Source organism: Anolis carolinensis, chromosome 6 (genome assembly GCF_035594765.1).
Source record: "Anolis carolinensis isolate JA03-04 chromosome 6, rAnoCar3.1.pri, whole genome shotgun sequence".
Classification (NCBI taxonomy): Eukaryota; Metazoa; Chordata; class Lepidosauria; order Squamata; family Dactyloidae; genus Anolis; species Anolis carolinensis.
In genome coordinates, this window is record NC_085846.1 from 21,215,811 (window position 1) to 21,234,373 (window position 18,563).

The following is an 18,563-nucleotide window of genomic DNA, read 5'->3' on the forward strand; positions in this document are numbered from 1 at the left end:
CTGGCAGCAATTGGATAAAAAAAATTATTGCTCTCCCTCTAATTAGGACTTTATTTTTCTTTTCTTTTTGTTGTATCAACCTTGAGGCGTGGATGATGGGTTGTGTTGTCAAATTTTGAGGTTGGGGGGCCTGTACTTTTGTTGTTTTGTGAATTGCCGTGATGCCATCACTCTTTTATATATATAGAAGAGGGGGAAAGTAACTTACCTTTCAGAAGTATTCTCTAGCAGTGTTGTGATCTTTGTCACCAAAAATTCCTGGTTCCAAAGTCCTTCATTTCATTACCCAGCACAGTGCTGATACTGACAGATATTCTGTCTGCATAGTTATATATTCCATCTAAGAACATTTGTATTTTATATTTATGCTCTCATGGACTATGGCACCCCTCCTTAATGTGTTTCATCTTGGAGGAATATATAATTTCCTTTGATATATTAGCACAGGGGAACTGTGTACTCTTTTTAATGCTATTTTTAAACTATAGCAAGCGTGCCCCTGTGAGAGACAGAATTAAAGCATTGCCTCTCTATAAGAACTTTGCCTCTCTTCCCAACCCCGTTGATTTTGGCGGAACTGGGTTTTCTGAGAAATAATGAGGGGAATTAACACATTGTTCTGCAGTCCTTGGGCAATTTTTCTTTCTACTTACCAATAATTCCCAAAGTGATGTATGGCAGGAAAAAAAATGTTTGAAACAATGGGAAGCAACAAGATAAAGTGTCAGAAGTATATTCTGCCTTCCTCTCTTCAATTTATATAAAAATAAATAATGATTTGTCATCTCCTCCAGCATAGTGTTGGAGCCAGTGAAATGTAGTGGTTTGAGTATGATATCAGCACTCTGAGAGACCAGAATTTGCATCTCTATTCAGTGCTTGAAAATCTACTGGGTGACTAAAGAAACCCCTCTCTCAGCCACAGAGGAAAACAATGACAAACCAGATCTGAACAAATTTTGCCAAGAAAACCCATATAGTAGATTGGTCATTAGTTGGATTTGACATGATGATACAAACAAACTCTTTCTGGCTGGTATGAAAATGTGACATGTGATGGATACATGTGAATAGTCTATTACAGAAGCAAATAAAATTAAATGTTGATATCATTTGAACCCTTTTAGGGGGAAAAAAATCTTCCCCCTTTCTCCAAATGTGAATTCCAACACAATGAAATGAAATCAGACTTTTAGGTCAAGTTTATTCAAGTATTTATTAAAGAAAAATATATGAAATTGGAAGGAGAAAGTGAACCTCTTTTCCAAAAATGAAAAGGCAATAAAAATATATTTTGGAAATCACAGTTGTCTCCCAAGCATACACACAAGGTAAAAATCTACAATGGGAACAAAGCTGGCATTAAATAAGAAAGTTTATTAACATGCAACCCTACATGCTTTCAAATACACACAATTTAGCAACAACTTTCTTGAGGGCCTTCTTAACCTCCCTATTCCTCAAACTGTATATCAGGGGGTTGAACAAAGGTGTCAGGATTGTGTAGAAAAGAGAGAAGATTTTGTTGAGGTGTCTTAGTGCATCAGTTTTGGGCAACATGTAGACAATCATTATGGTGCCGTAGAAGGTGGCTACCACAATCAAGTGTGAGGAGCAAGTTGAAAAGGCCTTTTGCCTCCCACTTACGGATGGGATACCCATGATGGTAGATATGATAGAAACATAAGATGCCAAAGTCAACAAGAAAGGAGGTAGAGAACATATAGCAGCTAGAAGAGTAGTTAAAAGCTTAATCATGTGTGTGTCACTGCAGGACATCTTTAATATTGGGTTGAAATCACAAAAGAAATGGTTGATTTTACCAGAGTCACAGAATTGTAACTGGCTCATTAAATATATTGTTATATTAATGGCCAAGGAACCACTGATCCAAGATCCAGCTACCATCTGGAAACAAACTCTGTCATTCATTAGTACTAAATAGAGCAGTGGCTTACATATAGCCACATATCTATCATAGGACATTGCAGCGAGAAGATAGCATTCTGAAACTGCCAAGAAACCAAAAAAGTAGTATTGGGTCATGCAGCCAGTAACAGAAATGGTTCCTTGACCCCCACTGAGAAGGTTGGCCAGCATCAATGGAAGGATATTAGAGCTGTAGCAAGTCTCCAGGCAAGACAGATTAACCAAAAAGAAATACATAGGAGTGTGGAGGTGCCGATCAACCACAACCAGTACAATGATGAGAATGTTACCAGCCATTGTCACAATATAGATCAGGAGGAAGAGGAAGAAGAGGAGAATCCGCCAATTTCCAATATCTCTAAACCCCAGCAATAGGAATTCAGTGAGTGCTGTTTTATTTTCCTGTTCTGTTTTGGCCATAGTGGCAGCTCACACCTGCAAAGATCAATATTGTTACAAATGAATGAGAATAAAATTTTTAGTTAATTCCCCCATTAATATTTTATGTTAGTTAGAAAAAAGATTGAATAAAGCTCAAGGGTAGGAAAGCCACAAAGAACTGAAAAGTAATATAGCGTTACAATCATTGAAATAAGCTATGGTGAACTTGGTGGGGCTTACTTTTGGAATAGATGTACTTTGGATTGCACTGCCTTTGGGTTCACTGGTCTTCTTTACCAGTGACAGCTAAAATGCTTTGTTGTTAGAATATGGTTGCATGACTTCACTACCCACTCTTTTTCTTCTTTTCATCTGCATTGAGAAGAATTAAAGGGTTGTGTCATACCCCATGAAAACTCTCACTGTTTACTCCTAGCTAAGCCCTTTTTAGTTAGAGAGATTAATATTTTATGTACAGTTTCTGGGAGGTTAGTCTAGACAGCCTCTTTGCATTTGAAGCCTTCGTGACCCTGCCCCTTTAAGAATCCCCTCAGGGGCTGAGCAACAGGCAAAGCATTTCTGGTTCTTGGAAGAGTAAACCTTTTCATGATTGGATGGTGAAGAGAGACAGGGCCGGCCGGAGATAATTTTTAATGGGAAGCGGGGGTGCTGAAAAGCGCCCCCGCCACCGGCCCCGCCTCCCGCGCCCTGGCCCCGCCTCCCACGCTGCGTGGGAGGCGGGGCCATGGCGATTAGTGAGGGGGCGGGGCCACAGTTGGCCCCGCCCCCGCCCAGCGTGCCCTGGCCCCGCCTCCCACGCTGCGTGGGAGGCGGGGCCAGGGCACGCTGGGCGGGGGGGCGGGGCCAGAGTTGGCCCCGCCTCCCACGCTACTCCCACTCGCCCGTCTGGCCTTCCTAGCAGGCCAGAAAGCAGCGGAGGTCCCTCCAGGCCGCGATTGCGGCCTGGAGGGACCTCCGCTGCTTTCTGGCCTGGTAGGAAAGGCCAGACGGGCGAGCGGGAGTAGCGGAGGCGGAGCCAGCTCTGACGCCGCTCCCCCCCCCGCCCAGCGTGCCTTGGCCCCGCCTCCCGAGGCAGGGCCAAGGCACGCTGGGCGGGGGGGAGCGGCGTCAGAGCTGGCTCCGCCTCCGCTACTCCCGCTCGCCCGTCTGGCCTTTCCTACCAGGCCAGAAAGCAGCGGAGGTCCCTCCAGGCCGCAATCGCGGCCTGGAGGGACCTCCGCTGCTTTCTGGCCTTCTAGGAAGGCCAGACGGGCGAGCGGGAGTAGCGTGGGAGGCGGGGCCAGCTCTGACGCCGCTCCCCCCCCCGCCCAGCGTGCCTTGGCCCTGCCTCCCACGCAGCGTGGGAGGCGGGGCCAAGGCACGCTGGGCGGGGGGGGGGAGCGGCGTCAGAGCTGGCCCCGCCTCCCACGCTACTCCCGCTCGCCCGTCTGGCCTTTTCAAGCAGGCCAGACGGGCCAGGGCGCACTGGGCGGGAGGCGGGGCACCGTCAGGGCGGTGCCCCGCCTCCCGCCCAGCCTGACGGCGCCCCCCCGGGCCTGCGCCCGAGGCGGCGGCGTCAGCTGCCGCATGAGTGGGGCCGGCCCTGAAGAGAGAGGAAGGCCGGAAGGTCTACAAAATAGCATATCCAATCGAAGCTGTATTCAAGTCCAGTCGGAGTTGTATTCAAGTTCAGTTGGATCTATATTCAAGTACAGTCAGAGTTAAATATTGAGACCATCTTACAGACAGCTGAACACCATACAAGAAAGAGAAAATAAGAAGAAATAAAGATTCAAGAGCCTCAGTAAAGCCAGAACTGGGTCTATCTCTCAAAGACTTTACCTCTCCTCATAAAGACTTTGTAGTGAGACTCAGGAGGAGAGAACGTCTACAATTCTTTTCAGTTAATAAACTCTTGTTTGATTCAGATATATAGTTTCTGATCTATTCCCTGTGCAGCCAGTTCACCTTCCAAGTAGTTAAGATAGCATGGGAGTAAAATAGGTTGGATTCATGGTTGATTTGTTGTCTTGACTTTACTGTGGTCTGTATTCTACTAGATTAGAAGAGAATCCAGTCATAATATTTCATTGGTAGAATCCATAACCGGAAAGGAAAAGTATTATTTATTTATTTATTTATTTACAGCAACAACATCATAAATTAGTTAAATTCCAACATCATAAATTAGTTAAATTTGCCTTCCCACTTTGTAAGTGGTACGTTATTTCTTACATGATAGATGCAACTATCTTTCGGGTTGCTAGGTCAGCAACGAGCAGGGGCTATTTTTTATTTTTTTAATTGACGGGTGCTCACCTCGCCAGGGGCTGGCCTTGAAGTCATGACCTCATGGTCAGTGGTTTATTGCAGCAGGCTGCTCACCAGCCTGCACCACAGCCTGGCCCCCTTTCCTATGTAACTCTGGTTTTGAGTGGCACAATCAGTGGAAAGCAAAACATATTTTATAGCATTCTTGGTGGAATGCTAGATTTTGCCCATTTTCTAGTCAAAATACATAGTGTGCAAAAATAAGGGAATATATTTAGAGCTTTTACCCCAGAAACACCCTAGTACTAGTAATGCAGAATTCTAAAGTAAATACATGTAGAAATTCACATTGATATAGAAACTGAGCCAATTGTTTTTCTTCTTTTCCTGTTTTTAACAGCTAGATACAAAACTGAAGTTGAAATTGAAAATGGGAATCACACTTTTCAATTTCTATTTCATATCTAACACAATACATTATACAAAGAAATCAATATTAGAAATCCAGTTTGGGTTATTTCACAGTATCACAGTATTGGAAAGGAAGATGATAAATTGCTACACCAATAATCTTGTGCTTAGACTAGATATAATGATTACAGCCATCCTCCACATCCTGCATTGAAAGGTTCAGGTACATTGGGGCTGAACTATCCCAAGGTTGGAACTAGTTGGTGCCACTAGGTAGAATCTTGTCAATGTGCTAGACTAATAGTTATGTTTTTTCAAAGATCACTCAGAGTTGGCCAGATAAGGTTGACAATATGAAATACAGCAGCCAGTTTCTCTGTCATCTTATTTCTTTCACTTAGCTGTTTATGTTCTGCTTCCATTATCTATATCAGTAGATTTATTCCCACATAGTACATCAACATTATTTCTTGCATATCAGGAGAAATGGTTAGAAAAGAAACCTCTTCCTGACAGTCAATGCAAAACATGAGAGAATACTCATAACTGCCTTTGCCTTATCTGCAGTCTAAAGTGATACCATGAAGGATTTCAATACCACAATAATAATAATAATAATAATAATAATAATAATAATAATAATAATAATAATAATAATAATAATAATGTGCATAATGGCTCTGTGATCTCCCTGTAAAGAATCTGGGATCCTGAAATGTTTGTGAAAGGATAAGTAATGGCTCTACAATAGAGAACATACAACCCTGTCATCTCCAGGAAGCAATGGCCATGGCCTTTTGAAACCCCGGTAAGCCACTGCTAATCTGTGTGTACAACATTGAATTAGATGGTAAATTACTCAGTATTCAGTTTGAGAGCTGACAGCACATTCCTACATATGTCTACTTAGAAATACATTCACTTGATTTCAATGCAGTTTGTTCACTAAATTAAAGCAGGGTTAGATTTATACAATACTATCTTCCCCTTCTTTAGAATTCCTACTGTATCGTACTACATGTTCCTGTTTTCATAATCAAGTTTCCCACCTCCAGTTCTGTGGTAAAATTGCCATACCAGTTGAATAACAATGATAACATATTCAGAATGAATGTAGTAATATCATATTATTATCTCTCTCTTTCTTAAAGAAGTTCAGAGCAACATATAGGTTTCCTTGTGCCACCACTTTGTATTTTTTTAAAATCCTCACTATCTTCTACCAGTAATTTCTATGGTATTCTGCTATGAGAAATGCAATTCCACTAGAAGTCTAAAGCTTCCATATATCCTTAGTTTTCATTGTGGACTTCATTATTTAGCCTAGCCTAACATCTTTTCCTTGGACCTCATGAAGTGTGTGTGTGTGTATTAATGTACACTTGTCTGAAATTCTTCGATCAAACAATATGTAAATATTTATGAATGAATGAATCTGTGGAGTGAATCTATTCTGGATTTGAGAAATAATTTTAGAAGACCCTTTCCACAGTGCTGAACCCACTATTAGATTCAGCAGCTTGGAAAACTCCTGACTACTTTGTAAAATAGGACAAAATAGCACATTTTGGCTAGTGCAAGATCACCCAGTAAACCTTCAGTGCTGGATACAGATTTCAGCTCAGCTTCACACATAAAACACTCTAGTTAGTCTCAGACTACATATCTTCATCCACCCTGCCTCCCCCCAAGATTTAGTTTTACATATGAGTATGTGATTGAAAATAAGACATAAGTAGATATGGATAATCCACTGCTTTATCAAACATAATTTGATCCCATATTATCTTCACCTGTTAAAACACCTCTACATATTATAAAGTGATGGTGGTGCTAGAATTTCATTTACCTGTTCTGCTATGTCTTTCTTTGGGACAAAGACTTCATCCTTTCACCTCATCTTCTTTATTATTTCAGTGCATTCTTAACCGTTTTAAAAAAAGCACATGTGTTATCAACTTCATGTCTTTAATATTTCATCAGAATGAACACTCTCCCTTGTTTTTCTGTCTTCCCATGGGGAGATCACAGTCTCCTTAGACATGGGGTTTTTTTTAATGCACCAAGGTTATTTTTATCTTTTGACATTGTTATTTTAAAAGTACAGTAGCAGGCTTCCAAAATAACTCATAGAAATAGGTGTTAGAGATGATGAAACCTGTTGTTACTCTGATATTTTTACTATACCTTTTACTACAATCAGTGGAAGGTATTTTTCTGAAGACCATTAGAATGTGGAAGATAGATGTAATATATAAATATACTTGTCTATTAAGAAACTGTTCCTGGTCATTTATGTTTGTTCCCTTTAGATTCACTGCAATATTATACTTGTCCACCTGAGGAAAACCTAATACAAGTCAAAACCGGTCGTGGAAATCCTCTGCAAGGAAGCAGAAGCTCAAAAAAGAAAAGAAAAAAAGAATTGTAGAGCAATATCTTTGCTTGAAAACCTGTTGCTTTAAACTTTTCTCTACAAGAGAGTAAAAGAAACTACTGCCTTTAAGGAGGAATTTGTTTCAAACAAAACTCCCAAAAATCAAAACTAAACTGTTAAAATAAATGTTCCACCCAGGTATCTGGAAATGAACTTCAGATAATTAAGTTAGTTCACAATTTCTGGATCTCTTCCATGGTCTTTGTCCTTAATTTGACCCTTTTCCTGGATGGATGTTAGCCTTTCACATCTGTATCCTGTTTGAAGCTATGAGACAATAAAGAATTGCAATAGAGGGAAAATGAAACATTGTAAATGTTTATTTGTTTAGTCTGTCTGTAAAATCCAAGAAGCAAACGCATAGCAAAGAAATGCTGATGCCTAATTTTAAAAAACGGGGATTGTTACCTGCTGAGGCAGAAACATGATATAAAATTTTTACCAAGGCTTCTGGGTCTTCTAATCCTGATCCCCAGTAGGGCTATGACCCAAGGAACATTTATCACCTGCACTCTTCCCATTCTAGTAAAGGTAAAAGTTTCCCCTGACGTTAAGTCCAGTCGTATACGACTCTGGGGGTTGATGCTCATCTCAATTTCTAAGCCGAAGAGCCAGCGTTGTCCGTAGACACCTCCAAGGTCATGTGGCCGGCATAACTGCCTGGAACGCCATTCTAGCCCATGTTAAATGATTAGACTACTGCTCAAATAAAGGAGAAGGCAGAAGCATACTCTCAAAGTTTCCTGAATTTGCAGTGATGCTCCAAATTAATTCTCTTATTGTTCCACCTTCTCAATTTCTTTTAAAGTGCCCCAGTTTCTCTTTCCTCCTCTGTCCTTTGTTCTCAGTTTACTTCAGTTTCTAGAAACTGGTCTCAATTAATTTAAGGGTGGAAAGAGAAGGGGACAGCATCTTGCCTTTCCTGGTAGGTTCCTCCCAACATTTTACAAATATCAGCACTTAATGCTTCCAAAAACATGAGTACAGAAGCATCCCATGGATCCTAAATCAGTGGATCCACAGGTTTGTCTTTGCTTTCCACTGAGAGTAGAGCACGTCACCTGTCCAAGGTCACCAAGTGAGTTTCCATGGCTAGACAAGTATTCAAAATCCTGTTCACCAGCACCATAATCCAATGCTCAGAATACTATACCACATTGGTTTTCCAATACAGCTGGCTCTGCTATGTTTCTTGCACCTATCTATTTGCTAGAACAAGTATGTTCTTACCCGAAGGGTCACAGGGAGTCCTTTCTGGATTTGCATCATGGCTTGGCTTCTTGATAAGGACTAAAAGAACAAGAAGAACAACAATGAAGAAAAGGGAGTTAGTTATAATACAGCTCCCAGTCCACAGATTGTTGTGGAACACAAACGATGAAACCATCTCTCAGACGTTTAAGGCCCAAACTAGTTAAGGCATTAAACTTTAGTAGTTGGGACTTGATGCAATGTGCAACCTATAATGCTGAGACAGGCCATTCATCTATTATGGACTGGCACATTGTTGAAAAACCTTATGTTTTAAATCAAGATTTTAAAGGGTATAGATGCTACAGAGATTTATGTGTTGTGAACATAGCTAGCTCTACAGAACCTACCAAACAAGCAGAGTAATATGTACAGCAGACATATATATAAACCTTCACTCAGATCTCATGTGAGAGGGCTCTCATGAGAGTTCTGGACTTCCACAAGAGTCTGGAATGTTTGCAAAACATGTTTCAGATTTATATATGTGCCTATATCATATGTAACAGTTATTGATGAGCTGGTCTGGCAATACAGAAGGTAGTCCAGTATTGCTATCTGAAAACCCTAGAAACCATAGCTGGATCCCCCCTCCACCAACTGAAAAGTTACCAGTCCCCAAAGCCAATCTCAGCAGTCCTGCCTGTAGCATTTGTTTCTTGAACAAAAAAAATCATTCATATATAAATATGGTAAATAAATAAATAAACACTTTTGTTTAACTTTCTCAAATACAACAACAATAAACCTAGGTCATTCCTGATACATCAATGAGGATATATTTATTCAAAACCTTTAAACAAAAGAACTGGGTCCAAAGGAGCTTCCTCCTGTGACTTTACTGCCAAACTTGCTTTGACCTGTAATTAGGTGATGAGTACTACGATTATGCCATTTATTGCTTCTCATAATGATATAGGACTATTTCAGTTCCTTCAAGTTTAAAATTATGCTGCATGACTGGTTTGAGGGCAAAATAATATGTGAAGTTTGAGTTGTAATTCGTTTTCCCCAACAAATTGCACACAAAATGTCTAGGGGCTTTTTATGAGCTCATCTACAAGGGCCTTAAAGAAGGAACAAATAAACTCAATGGCATCCACATGACACACAGAACAGACTCACTCTTAGCACTGGGCAAGGCTGCTTAACACAGTCTTGCCCCACATTAGGCAAAGTCAGGGAATGGCCCTTCCCTAAAGTTCTAGCACAGTGGTTCTCAACCTGTGGGTCCCCAGATGTTTTGACCTACAACTCCCAGAAATCCAGCCAGTTTACCAGCTGATAGGATAGCTCCTGGTGGCATAGTTGATTAAAGCCTTGTGACTTGAAGGTTGGGTTGCTGATCTGAAAGCTGCCAGGTTCGAATCCCACCCGAGGAGAGCGAGGATAAGCTCCCTCGATCAGCTCCAGCTCCATGTGGGGACATGAGAGAAGCCTCCCACAAGGATGATAAACATCAAAACATCCGGGCGTCCCCAGGGCAATGTCCTTGCAGATAGACAATTCTCTCACACCAGAAGCGACTTGCAGTTTCTCAAGTCGCTCCTGACACGAAAAAAAAGCTGATAGGACTTCTGGGAGTTGAAGGCGAAAAACATCTGGGGACCCACAGGATGATAACCACTGCTCTAACACTTCCATGCACTTTGGGACATTGTGAACAGTTGGGCCTGTTTGGGGACTATCGCAGCAAAGCCATGAGTCTTTGGGGTGATGATATAGCCATAGTGGAGTCCCACCTGCAGAATTCTTATTCCACACTATGTGTAATCTGATCCATTTTCACAGGAAATGGTTCATATATTACGCGCACATATGTTGGATATTGTGCAAACAATGGCAACTTGAGTGTATGGATTTTATAGGCAGTGATAGGCAGCCCATTTTCGTTAGTGGGATACAAATACAAAAATGAAACTACACAACAAACAACAATTCCATACAAAAGCACAACACTAATACTTACTGGTATCTGCACAGTAGCTCCATTTTCTGTCTTTATCAAAGTTGTTTGTTGTAGCACACCAGAACATCCGCGGTCTCACATGCTCATCTGTGCATGTATAAAACTTCCGTCCCTTATAAACAAAAGGGAACACACAGGGTTGTCCATCTGTGTTCCCACCATGTTCTGTTAAATACAAGAGAGACAGAATAGGTGTATGAGGGTCACAATCCAACATGAACACCTTTAAGCAAACATGGCATTGTTCCTCTTGAACAAGCGCTGTAGGCTGAAATGAAGAACCTCTTCCGCAGTCCCAGTGACAGCAGAGACTGACAGTCTTCACTCCCAATCCCTTCAACATCCATTTTAACTTTCTCCATGCTTCTGCCTGCATGAAGAAAATAATCAGTGTTTGGAGGAGTGACAAGTTTGGTTGATGTTTTGCGTGGACAGTGGCAGCCAGCCTCCCCCTGCCAGGAACCTGCAAGCAAAGACAAATACAATGGTTTGGGATAACCAAAGGCCACAATTTGTTTATTGGTTGCAATGAAAAAACTGGGTTGGCAGCCATGCATGGGTCCTGGATCATGCCTGGCTACTAGGCTTGAGCGATCCACGAAAAAATTGATTCTAAACTCGTTTCAAAAGTAGGGGGGGGGGGTAGCATTTCGTTTCTGATGTCATTTCCGAATTTTGCCCCCATAAAAATTCGAAATTAACGAAAATTCGTTAGTTTCAAAAGTAATTCGTTAATGGCGGACACGCATGCGCAGTGGCCCAAAACAGCCCGGGGGGGGCTTTTATGGGACTCTCCTGCATTCATTTTTTCAGCTATACTGATCAAATTTGGTACAGTGGGAGAACACCATCCACCCTGCTTGCTCGCTAAATTGCAGAGCGTTTGCCCTTTCCTAAGATTTATTGCACAATTTCATAGTTCATATTAAAAAACTTTATTTAACAATTGCAAAAATCTGTTCCTGCTTTTGAATTGTTATTTCCTGTTCAATAGGGGTTCCTTCACTGTGAAAGTCCTTCTTCTACTTGTGTAACATTGTTTCAGTGCCCGTAAATCTGTCAAAATGTTAGGACATTGGTGGCCATTGGCCAAGAGACACATTGTGCTGCCACAATGCGCAATGACTTTCCCCAGGCATCCAGATTGGAGGCCATTTATACCACAGTGGTCAAGCCCTTCCCCCTCCCAATAAATGTAAGATTTGTGCGACGTTGGTTTGATTTATCAGAGAGAGTCACTGCTGCCAGCCCTATGAGCAGCTCAGAGAAAGGAAAGAGGGAAAAACAAATAGACCCTCCCTTTTGCCCAAGCCAAGTGGTATTGCGGAGGATTATGGGACTTGCAACCTTTTGCCAGACTTTGCTAGCGTTGATAGGGAAAGAGAGTCTCTGCTGCCAGCCCTATGAGCAGCTCAGAGAAAGGAAAGAGGGAAAAACAAATAGACCCTCCCTTTTGCCCAAGCCAAGTGGTATTGCGGAGGATTATGGGACTTGCAACCTTTTGCCAGACTTTGCTAGCGTTGATAGGGAAAGAGAGTCTCTGCTGCCAGCCCTATGAGCAGCTCAGAGAAAGGAAAGAGGGAAAAACAAATACACCCTCCCTTTTGCCCAAGCCAAGTGGTATTGCGGAGGATTATGGGACTTGCAACCTTTTGCCAGACTTTGCTAGCATTGATAGGGAAAGAGAGTCTCTGCTGCCAGCCCTATGAGCAGCTCAGAGAAAGGAAAGAGGGAAAAACAAATACACCCTCCCTTTTGCCCAAGCCAAGTGGTATTGCGGAGGATTATGGGACTTGCAACCTTTTGCCAGACTTTGCTAGCGTTGATAGGGAAAGAGAGTCTCTGCTGCCAGCCCTATGAGCAGCTCAGAGAAAGGAAAGAGAGAAAAACAATACACCCTCTCTTTTCCCCAAGTTGTTTTTCGGTGGATTATGGGGAGTTTTGCCAGACTTTGCAAAATGAAAATTGGAATATTTGATTTCTTCTATTTGCAACTCACTTTAATGCCTATGCAAAGAAAAGTTTCCTAATCAAACGCCCAAAAAGCTGCTGAACTCCTCTTTCTCCGAAATAAAAAAGCCCACCCCGCACCAGGCAATATGGCGCAGCAGAAAAATTGCAGGGCTGGTGGGCAAATGGCAAACGCCAAGCTGGTGGGGGGAAAAAGCCCAAAGGCCCTTTGAAAAAACACCCTAACCCAAACACCCACCCACCCATTTTCCTCCTCACCCACCCACCCTTTCTCCCAGTCTTCTTTAGCTCAGCCAAGGAAGGAAGCAATCTTGCCTGCCCGCCTGGAATCTCAGTCCCAACCACCCTCTCTCTGCAGATCCCAAGCCAAATGAGCCACGAGGCTCCCTTGCACGCTCTTTTCATTCAGGACGTACAAGCCCCTCCCCTAGGTTAAACGTGCTCTCTGATTGGCCACAAAGTGGAAACAATATCTAGGTTGCCCCAGTGCTCTTAAACAAGTTTGGGTGATTTGCAAAACCTTGTTTTCCTAACGAAAAAAAACCGACGACATTAGAAAAAGGGCCTATCGCGGTTTGAAACCGCGGGATCCACACGAGTGGACAATCTAGGTCGAATATTGCTTCACAAGTTACAAAACTAACGAATTACTAACGACAAACGGGGAAATCGAATTATTTGAGCAAGCCTACTGGCTACCTCCAGTACATGGGTCCTCCAATATGACATTATAGTCAACTTGCAGTGGAAGTTGACCATGGAATTGTCCTACAGAACCAGATATTGCTACAGAAAAACACTTCTCTTGCCATTTGTAGCATGCTTTTAGTGGTTACTTCCCAGTGAACATTGACCACTGAGTTATGCAGGAGGACCTACAAATTCCTAGAAAATGTTTTAAGGAGTGGCTTTATATTTACAGTTTGTCTGCTTTTGCAGCAATCCTGTGCCCCTAACCCCAGCAAATGTGAAGGTCCTGATGTATTTATTTTAACTGCAATGACACTTCTCTAGGAATCTATAGGTTCTATGATGCAGTCCTATACTGTAGTCCTACTATACAGGATTATAGCACTCCTACTATACAAGATTATGGCATTACGATACCTCTTGAACTGTAATAGCAACATCATATGCATGTTTGTCCCCATTCAGGGGGCGCAGTTTGCACAACGGGTTAATCCACCAACTACAGAAAATCTTGCCAACAAGAAGGTCAGCAGTTCAAACCGCGGGTCAGGTTGAGCCTCCGCTGTCAGCCCTAGCTTCTTCTTACCTAACAGTTCAAAAAAAGCAATAGTAGTGAGTGGATAAATAGGTACCACTTTGGCAGAGAGGTAAAAGGCGCCCTGAAGACTTGCCAGCAATTTGATCAGGAAGGTGTCCATAGACAACAAGCTCCTCAACATGGAAAAATTGAACAATAACACCTCCCCATGGCTGAGTCGAGCACAGACTCTAGATTCCGGAAATGAAAAAAAGAGGGAAGCCTTGCCTCTGTCTATATACTGTCTGTCTTTGTTGTTTATTGTATAACAGCATTGAATGTTTGCTGTATATATATTCTGTAATATGCTCTGGCTCCCCTCAGGAAGAAAGACCGGAATATAGATAGAGTATATTATTATTATTATTCATTCCAGTTGTGTAGTGGCCTTTTCAAAAGTTTTTCAAAGTAATGAATATCCTCCTACCTTTCTCATAACAAGGTTTCCACCGGTGCCCTTTGTCATAGTTACTTGTTGTAGCACACCACAGCTGGTCTGTCCTAGATCCATCCTTGGTGCAGGTTGGGTATGTCTTGTTTTTATAGACAAAAGGGAAGACACAGGCTGAAAAGTCTGAAGGAACACAAGAGAAAATAAGAAAAACAAGCAAAAGGTTCATGGTTTCGTTGTAATAAAAGATTAATTTATTATTCACTTTACTATTCTGTTTCCTAATCTACAAAAAAAATGTATGGATATGCAGAAATTCTTGGTATGATACCTTTAGAAAAATCAGTCATCAAACTTCAAAAATGAAATTATTTTCATGTATTCTTCAGAAAGATTTTTTTCTGAAGGACAAACACATGAAGAGAGATATACACATACATGCCAAGAAACCCTTCTTGAAACTTTTGAAGGTTTGTTTGTGTACCCAAGTATCATGAGATTTGGGTGAGGCTGTGATTATCTTTGAAAATAATTACAAATTATTTAATTATGTTTTTCTGACTGAAAGCAAAATAAAAATTAATAATTAATAATCTACATGCTACATAAAATGTGTCAAAAGCACCAAGACCCATACCAACCAACTACCAAAATAATAAAATATAATGAGTATTTTATTCAGATTATATAAAATACTTCTCTCATGTTGCGTACTTTAAACTAAGTAACTATATAATAATAATAACAATAATAATAATAATAGTAATAATAATAACTTTTTTTTATACCCCACCCCATCTCCCCGAAGGGACTTGGGGCAGCTTACATGGGGCCTGGCCCGATAAAACAAACAAATAACAGTAACAAAGCAATAAAACAATTATCCCAGTAAAAAACACCAACATCAATAAAAACAATCATTAAAATCAACAAGAAGGATACAGTGTTAAAAACAGGAGACTAATTCATAGATCCCAGGTGAAATGCAGAGTGTTACAAAATGGGAAAAGGAAATTTCACAGTTGAATGGACAATAAAGTGCGGTATAAAATGGCAAGACAACAACAATGGGACTATTATGGAATGGACAGATAGATCAATCCAGCAACAACTAAACATCGAAGGCCTTTTGGAAGAGCCAGGTTTTTAAGCTCTTCCGGAAGGAGAGGAGGGTAGGGGCCTGCCTGATCTCTCTAGGAAGAGAGTTCCAAAGCCAGGGGGCCACGACGGAGAAGGCCCTCTCTCTCGTCCCCACCAACTGCGACTGCGAGGGTGGTGGGAGTGAGAGAAGGGCCTCCCCCGACGAGCGAAGAGAACGTGTGGGTTCATAGAGGGAGATGCGGTCTCTAAGGTAGGTGGGTCCCAAACCGTTTAGGGCTTTGTAGGTGATAACCTGCACCTTGAATTGGGCCCGGAAAGTAAATGGCAGCCAGTGAAGCTCCTTAAACAGAGGCGTTGAACACACCCTGTAATTCGCTCCGGTTAGAAGCCTGGCTGCCGAACGCTGTACTAGTTGTAATTTCCGGGCCGTCTTCAAAGGCAGCCCCACGTAGAGCGCATTGCAATAGTCCAGTCTAGAGGTAACTAAGGCATGGACCACCATGGTCAGATCAGACTTCTCGAGGTATCAGTTCTAATTCCAAAGGGACTGGGTTATCACAAAACCCACAAGCGACTTTCCTGCCTTTTCTGCCAAATCAACAAGCCACCTTCTTTCCTGTTTTATTTCGTCTGCAGACAGTAATCCTAAACATACTTGTGAGAAAGTAATGCCAATTAAACAGGACAAGACTGACTTCTGTGGAAATATGTGTAGGCTTGTATATTTGCAAGTGCCTCTACTCTTGCAACAGGCAAGATCTAAAGAAAGTAGGAAATGGAGAAGGTTAGCTCTTTTGCAAGGTGTTCTGGAAGAGGAAGGAAGTGTTCTTACCTAAAAATGCTGCACTGAAAGGCATCGTCAGCCAGAGATAAATGAGAAGGTGGGAAAAGGACCCCATAGTTGCCAATCACTCCACAGTCTGAAAGAGTCCGTACTTCCTCATGCTGTTTTTCTGGAACGACTGCCATACACCTTTCATTACAGATTGCAACATCCTCTTAAGATACTCATATATAATTGTGGCATTTGCAACAGCCAACATAACTTCAGCTACTACATACTGAGACAGGGTAAACAAGAGGCGTGGCTGTTCCAAAGCACCACTTCAGCTCTGTTGAGTTAAAGCACGGTAATTTTGTTTTACATTTTAATCACAATTCTGTTCCTGTACGGTTTTGTAAAGGTTTTCCCCATACAGAACTCTTTTGAAACTATTACAAACTACTCAAGCACATTAGGATTATGATTCCTTGCCAAATCCCAGAGGCAACAGCTTACTTACGTAACCCGAAAAAAACTCTATATCATTTTTAATGGATCGTGCCTCCCAAACTTATGTCTTCCTGACAAACCTGTTTTGCACTCTCATCCAACTTCCAACATCACTGAAAACTATTAGTAATGCCAAAAATGTCGATAACATGCGGAATCTTTATGAGGCACAATGACAGTAGGTTGAATACCCCTTATACTGAAATGCTTGGGGCCAGAAGTGTTGCAGATTTTGAAATATTTTGGGTTTTTAAAAATACTTGAATTTGCATATATGTACAAAATGACATATCTTGGAGATGGGAACATAAAATCCATTTACGCTTCATATACACTTTATACACATAACATGAAAGTAATTTTATACATAAACTAAAGGTAAAGGTTTTCCCCTGACATTAAGTCTAGTTGTGACCGACTCTGGGGATTGGTGCTCATCTCCATTTCTAAGCCAAAGAGCCAGCAGTGTCTGCAGACAGTTCCAAAGTCATGTGGCCGGCATGACTGCCGAAGCAGTACCCATTGATCTACTCCCATTTGCTAGGTTGGCAGAAGCTGGGGCTAACAGCGAGACCTCAGTCCGCTCCCTGGATTTGAACTGCCGATCTTTCGGTCAGCAAGTTCAGCAGCTCAGCAGTTTAACCCTCTGTGCCACTAGCAGCTCCAATTTCATCGTCGGCGTCGTCTCACTCGTTCAGTCGTTTTCGACTCTTCGACTGTTCCAATTTCATACATAATCTTTATAATAATTTGTAATAATAACCTAGTTGTGTGATAAGCAACACCCTCTTCTTTCTTATTCTTCTGGTTGCTTTCATCTTATGGGAACCCTAAGGTGAACTTATCATGGAATTTTCTGAAGCTAAAAGTGTGTGAGTTGCTCAAGGTCACCAGTGAGTTTTTGTGGCTGAGCAGAATCATAATCCAAGTAAAGATACAAGTTTTCAATTCAGTAACCCTATATAGATAGCGAAACCTACGCACCTGAATGTTAACATAGATATTAAGGAAAACATGAATCTGTGTACCTTGAGATTGTTTAATTTTTTTAAAAGGGATTTTTTTAAGGAAAATGGTATGCGTCCTCCAGTACTGCACGAACTACTGGGTGACTTACTACCTCATCAGATGGGCTAATTTTGACAGCATACACCAGTTCTTCTCCACAGAGCCCCCCAGCTTGTATCCCATGATGTACTGCCACTTCCGGCAGGGCTCCATTGTGCAAATGGAGAGGAATCAGTTTATGTCCCCACAGTGGCAACAAAAGAGGCTTCCTATGTTGCACTAGTAACAATGGGGGGAAAGCCGGGCAACGGATGCTTCACTCCGTGAGATGGGTTAAGTATAAGTAGAATGATGAGGGGCATGGGGCGATGACTAACAATGTGTGGCAATTCCGGCGACTAATGTGATAGAGTTTGGAACTGATGGGGTTCAGAGTATTGAAAACCAAACCAAGGACCCCATAAGAAAAAAAAATCCTTTTGAAATTTATAGCAATTAACTTGAGTTGTCTTCCTTTGCAATCCTCTTAGATTGCTCTTGAAGTTCCTGGTTGTGTCTTCTTTGACAGGCAATGAAGTGTATAAACATTTACGTACCACCTAGGGCAGAGCTTTCCAAATTGTGTATCAGGACACACTAATGTCTCTCCTCTAGTCTCTAGGTGTGTCACATGAAAACTGCTTCGCCCCCACAAACAAAGACGGGTGCTGTTCAAGTGTAAATACTGTTATAACTTTTATAATTTTCACAATTTGTTGCCACTAAAATAGATAAGTTTCTAATTAAAAAAAGAAAATCTGTTGACAAGAATGTTTGTGATGAACAACATAGAGCAGCCATAGAGGAAACTACACAAGAATCAATTGTATTTTTAAAAAATGCCAAACCAACTAGCAAAGAATT

The 18,563-nt window shown here is 41.6% G+C and overlaps 1 protein-coding gene across 3 annotated transcripts; it reads right to left on the reverse strand.

Moving 5' to 3' along the window:
- Positions 1 to 178: 178 nt before the first annotated feature.
- Positions 179 to 17,084, reverse strand: LOC100566568 (olfactory receptor 2AP1). 3 transcript variants are annotated; one of them, XM_062984197.1, is made up of 5 exons: positions 16,212 to 17,084; positions 14,315 to 14,461; positions 10,650 to 10,814; positions 8,660 to 8,719; positions 179 to 2,364 (listed from the first exon to the last, which is right to left on the reverse strand). In XM_062984197.1, exon 5 carries the CDS (start codon positions 2,347 to 2,349, stop codon positions 1,393 to 1,395), a length of 957 nt encoding a protein of 318 aa, XP_062840267.1. In that variant the 5' UTR covers positions 2,350 to 2,364; positions 8,660 to 8,719; positions 10,650 to 10,814; positions 14,315 to 14,461; positions 16,212 to 17,084; the 3' UTR covers positions 179 to 1,392. The 3 variants fall into 3 exon arrangements, with proteins under 3 accessions (XP_062840267.1, XP_003224569.2, XP_008114663.1); XM_003224521.4 differs by lacking the exon at positions 179 to 2,364 and adding an exon at positions 3,921 to 4,009 and having other exon boundaries at positions 16,212 to 17,044; XM_008116456.3 differs by lacking the exon at positions 179 to 2,364 and adding an exon at positions 5,667 to 7,696 and having other exon boundaries at positions 16,212 to 17,070.
- Positions 17,085 to 18,563: the final 1,479 nt, after the last annotated feature.

Excerpts from the sequence above, each read along its gene's own strand:
- LOC100566568 (XM_062984197.1), bottom strand. The coding sequence starts at position 2,349 with ATGGCCAAAACAGAACAGGAAAATAAAACAGCACTCACTGAATTCCTA.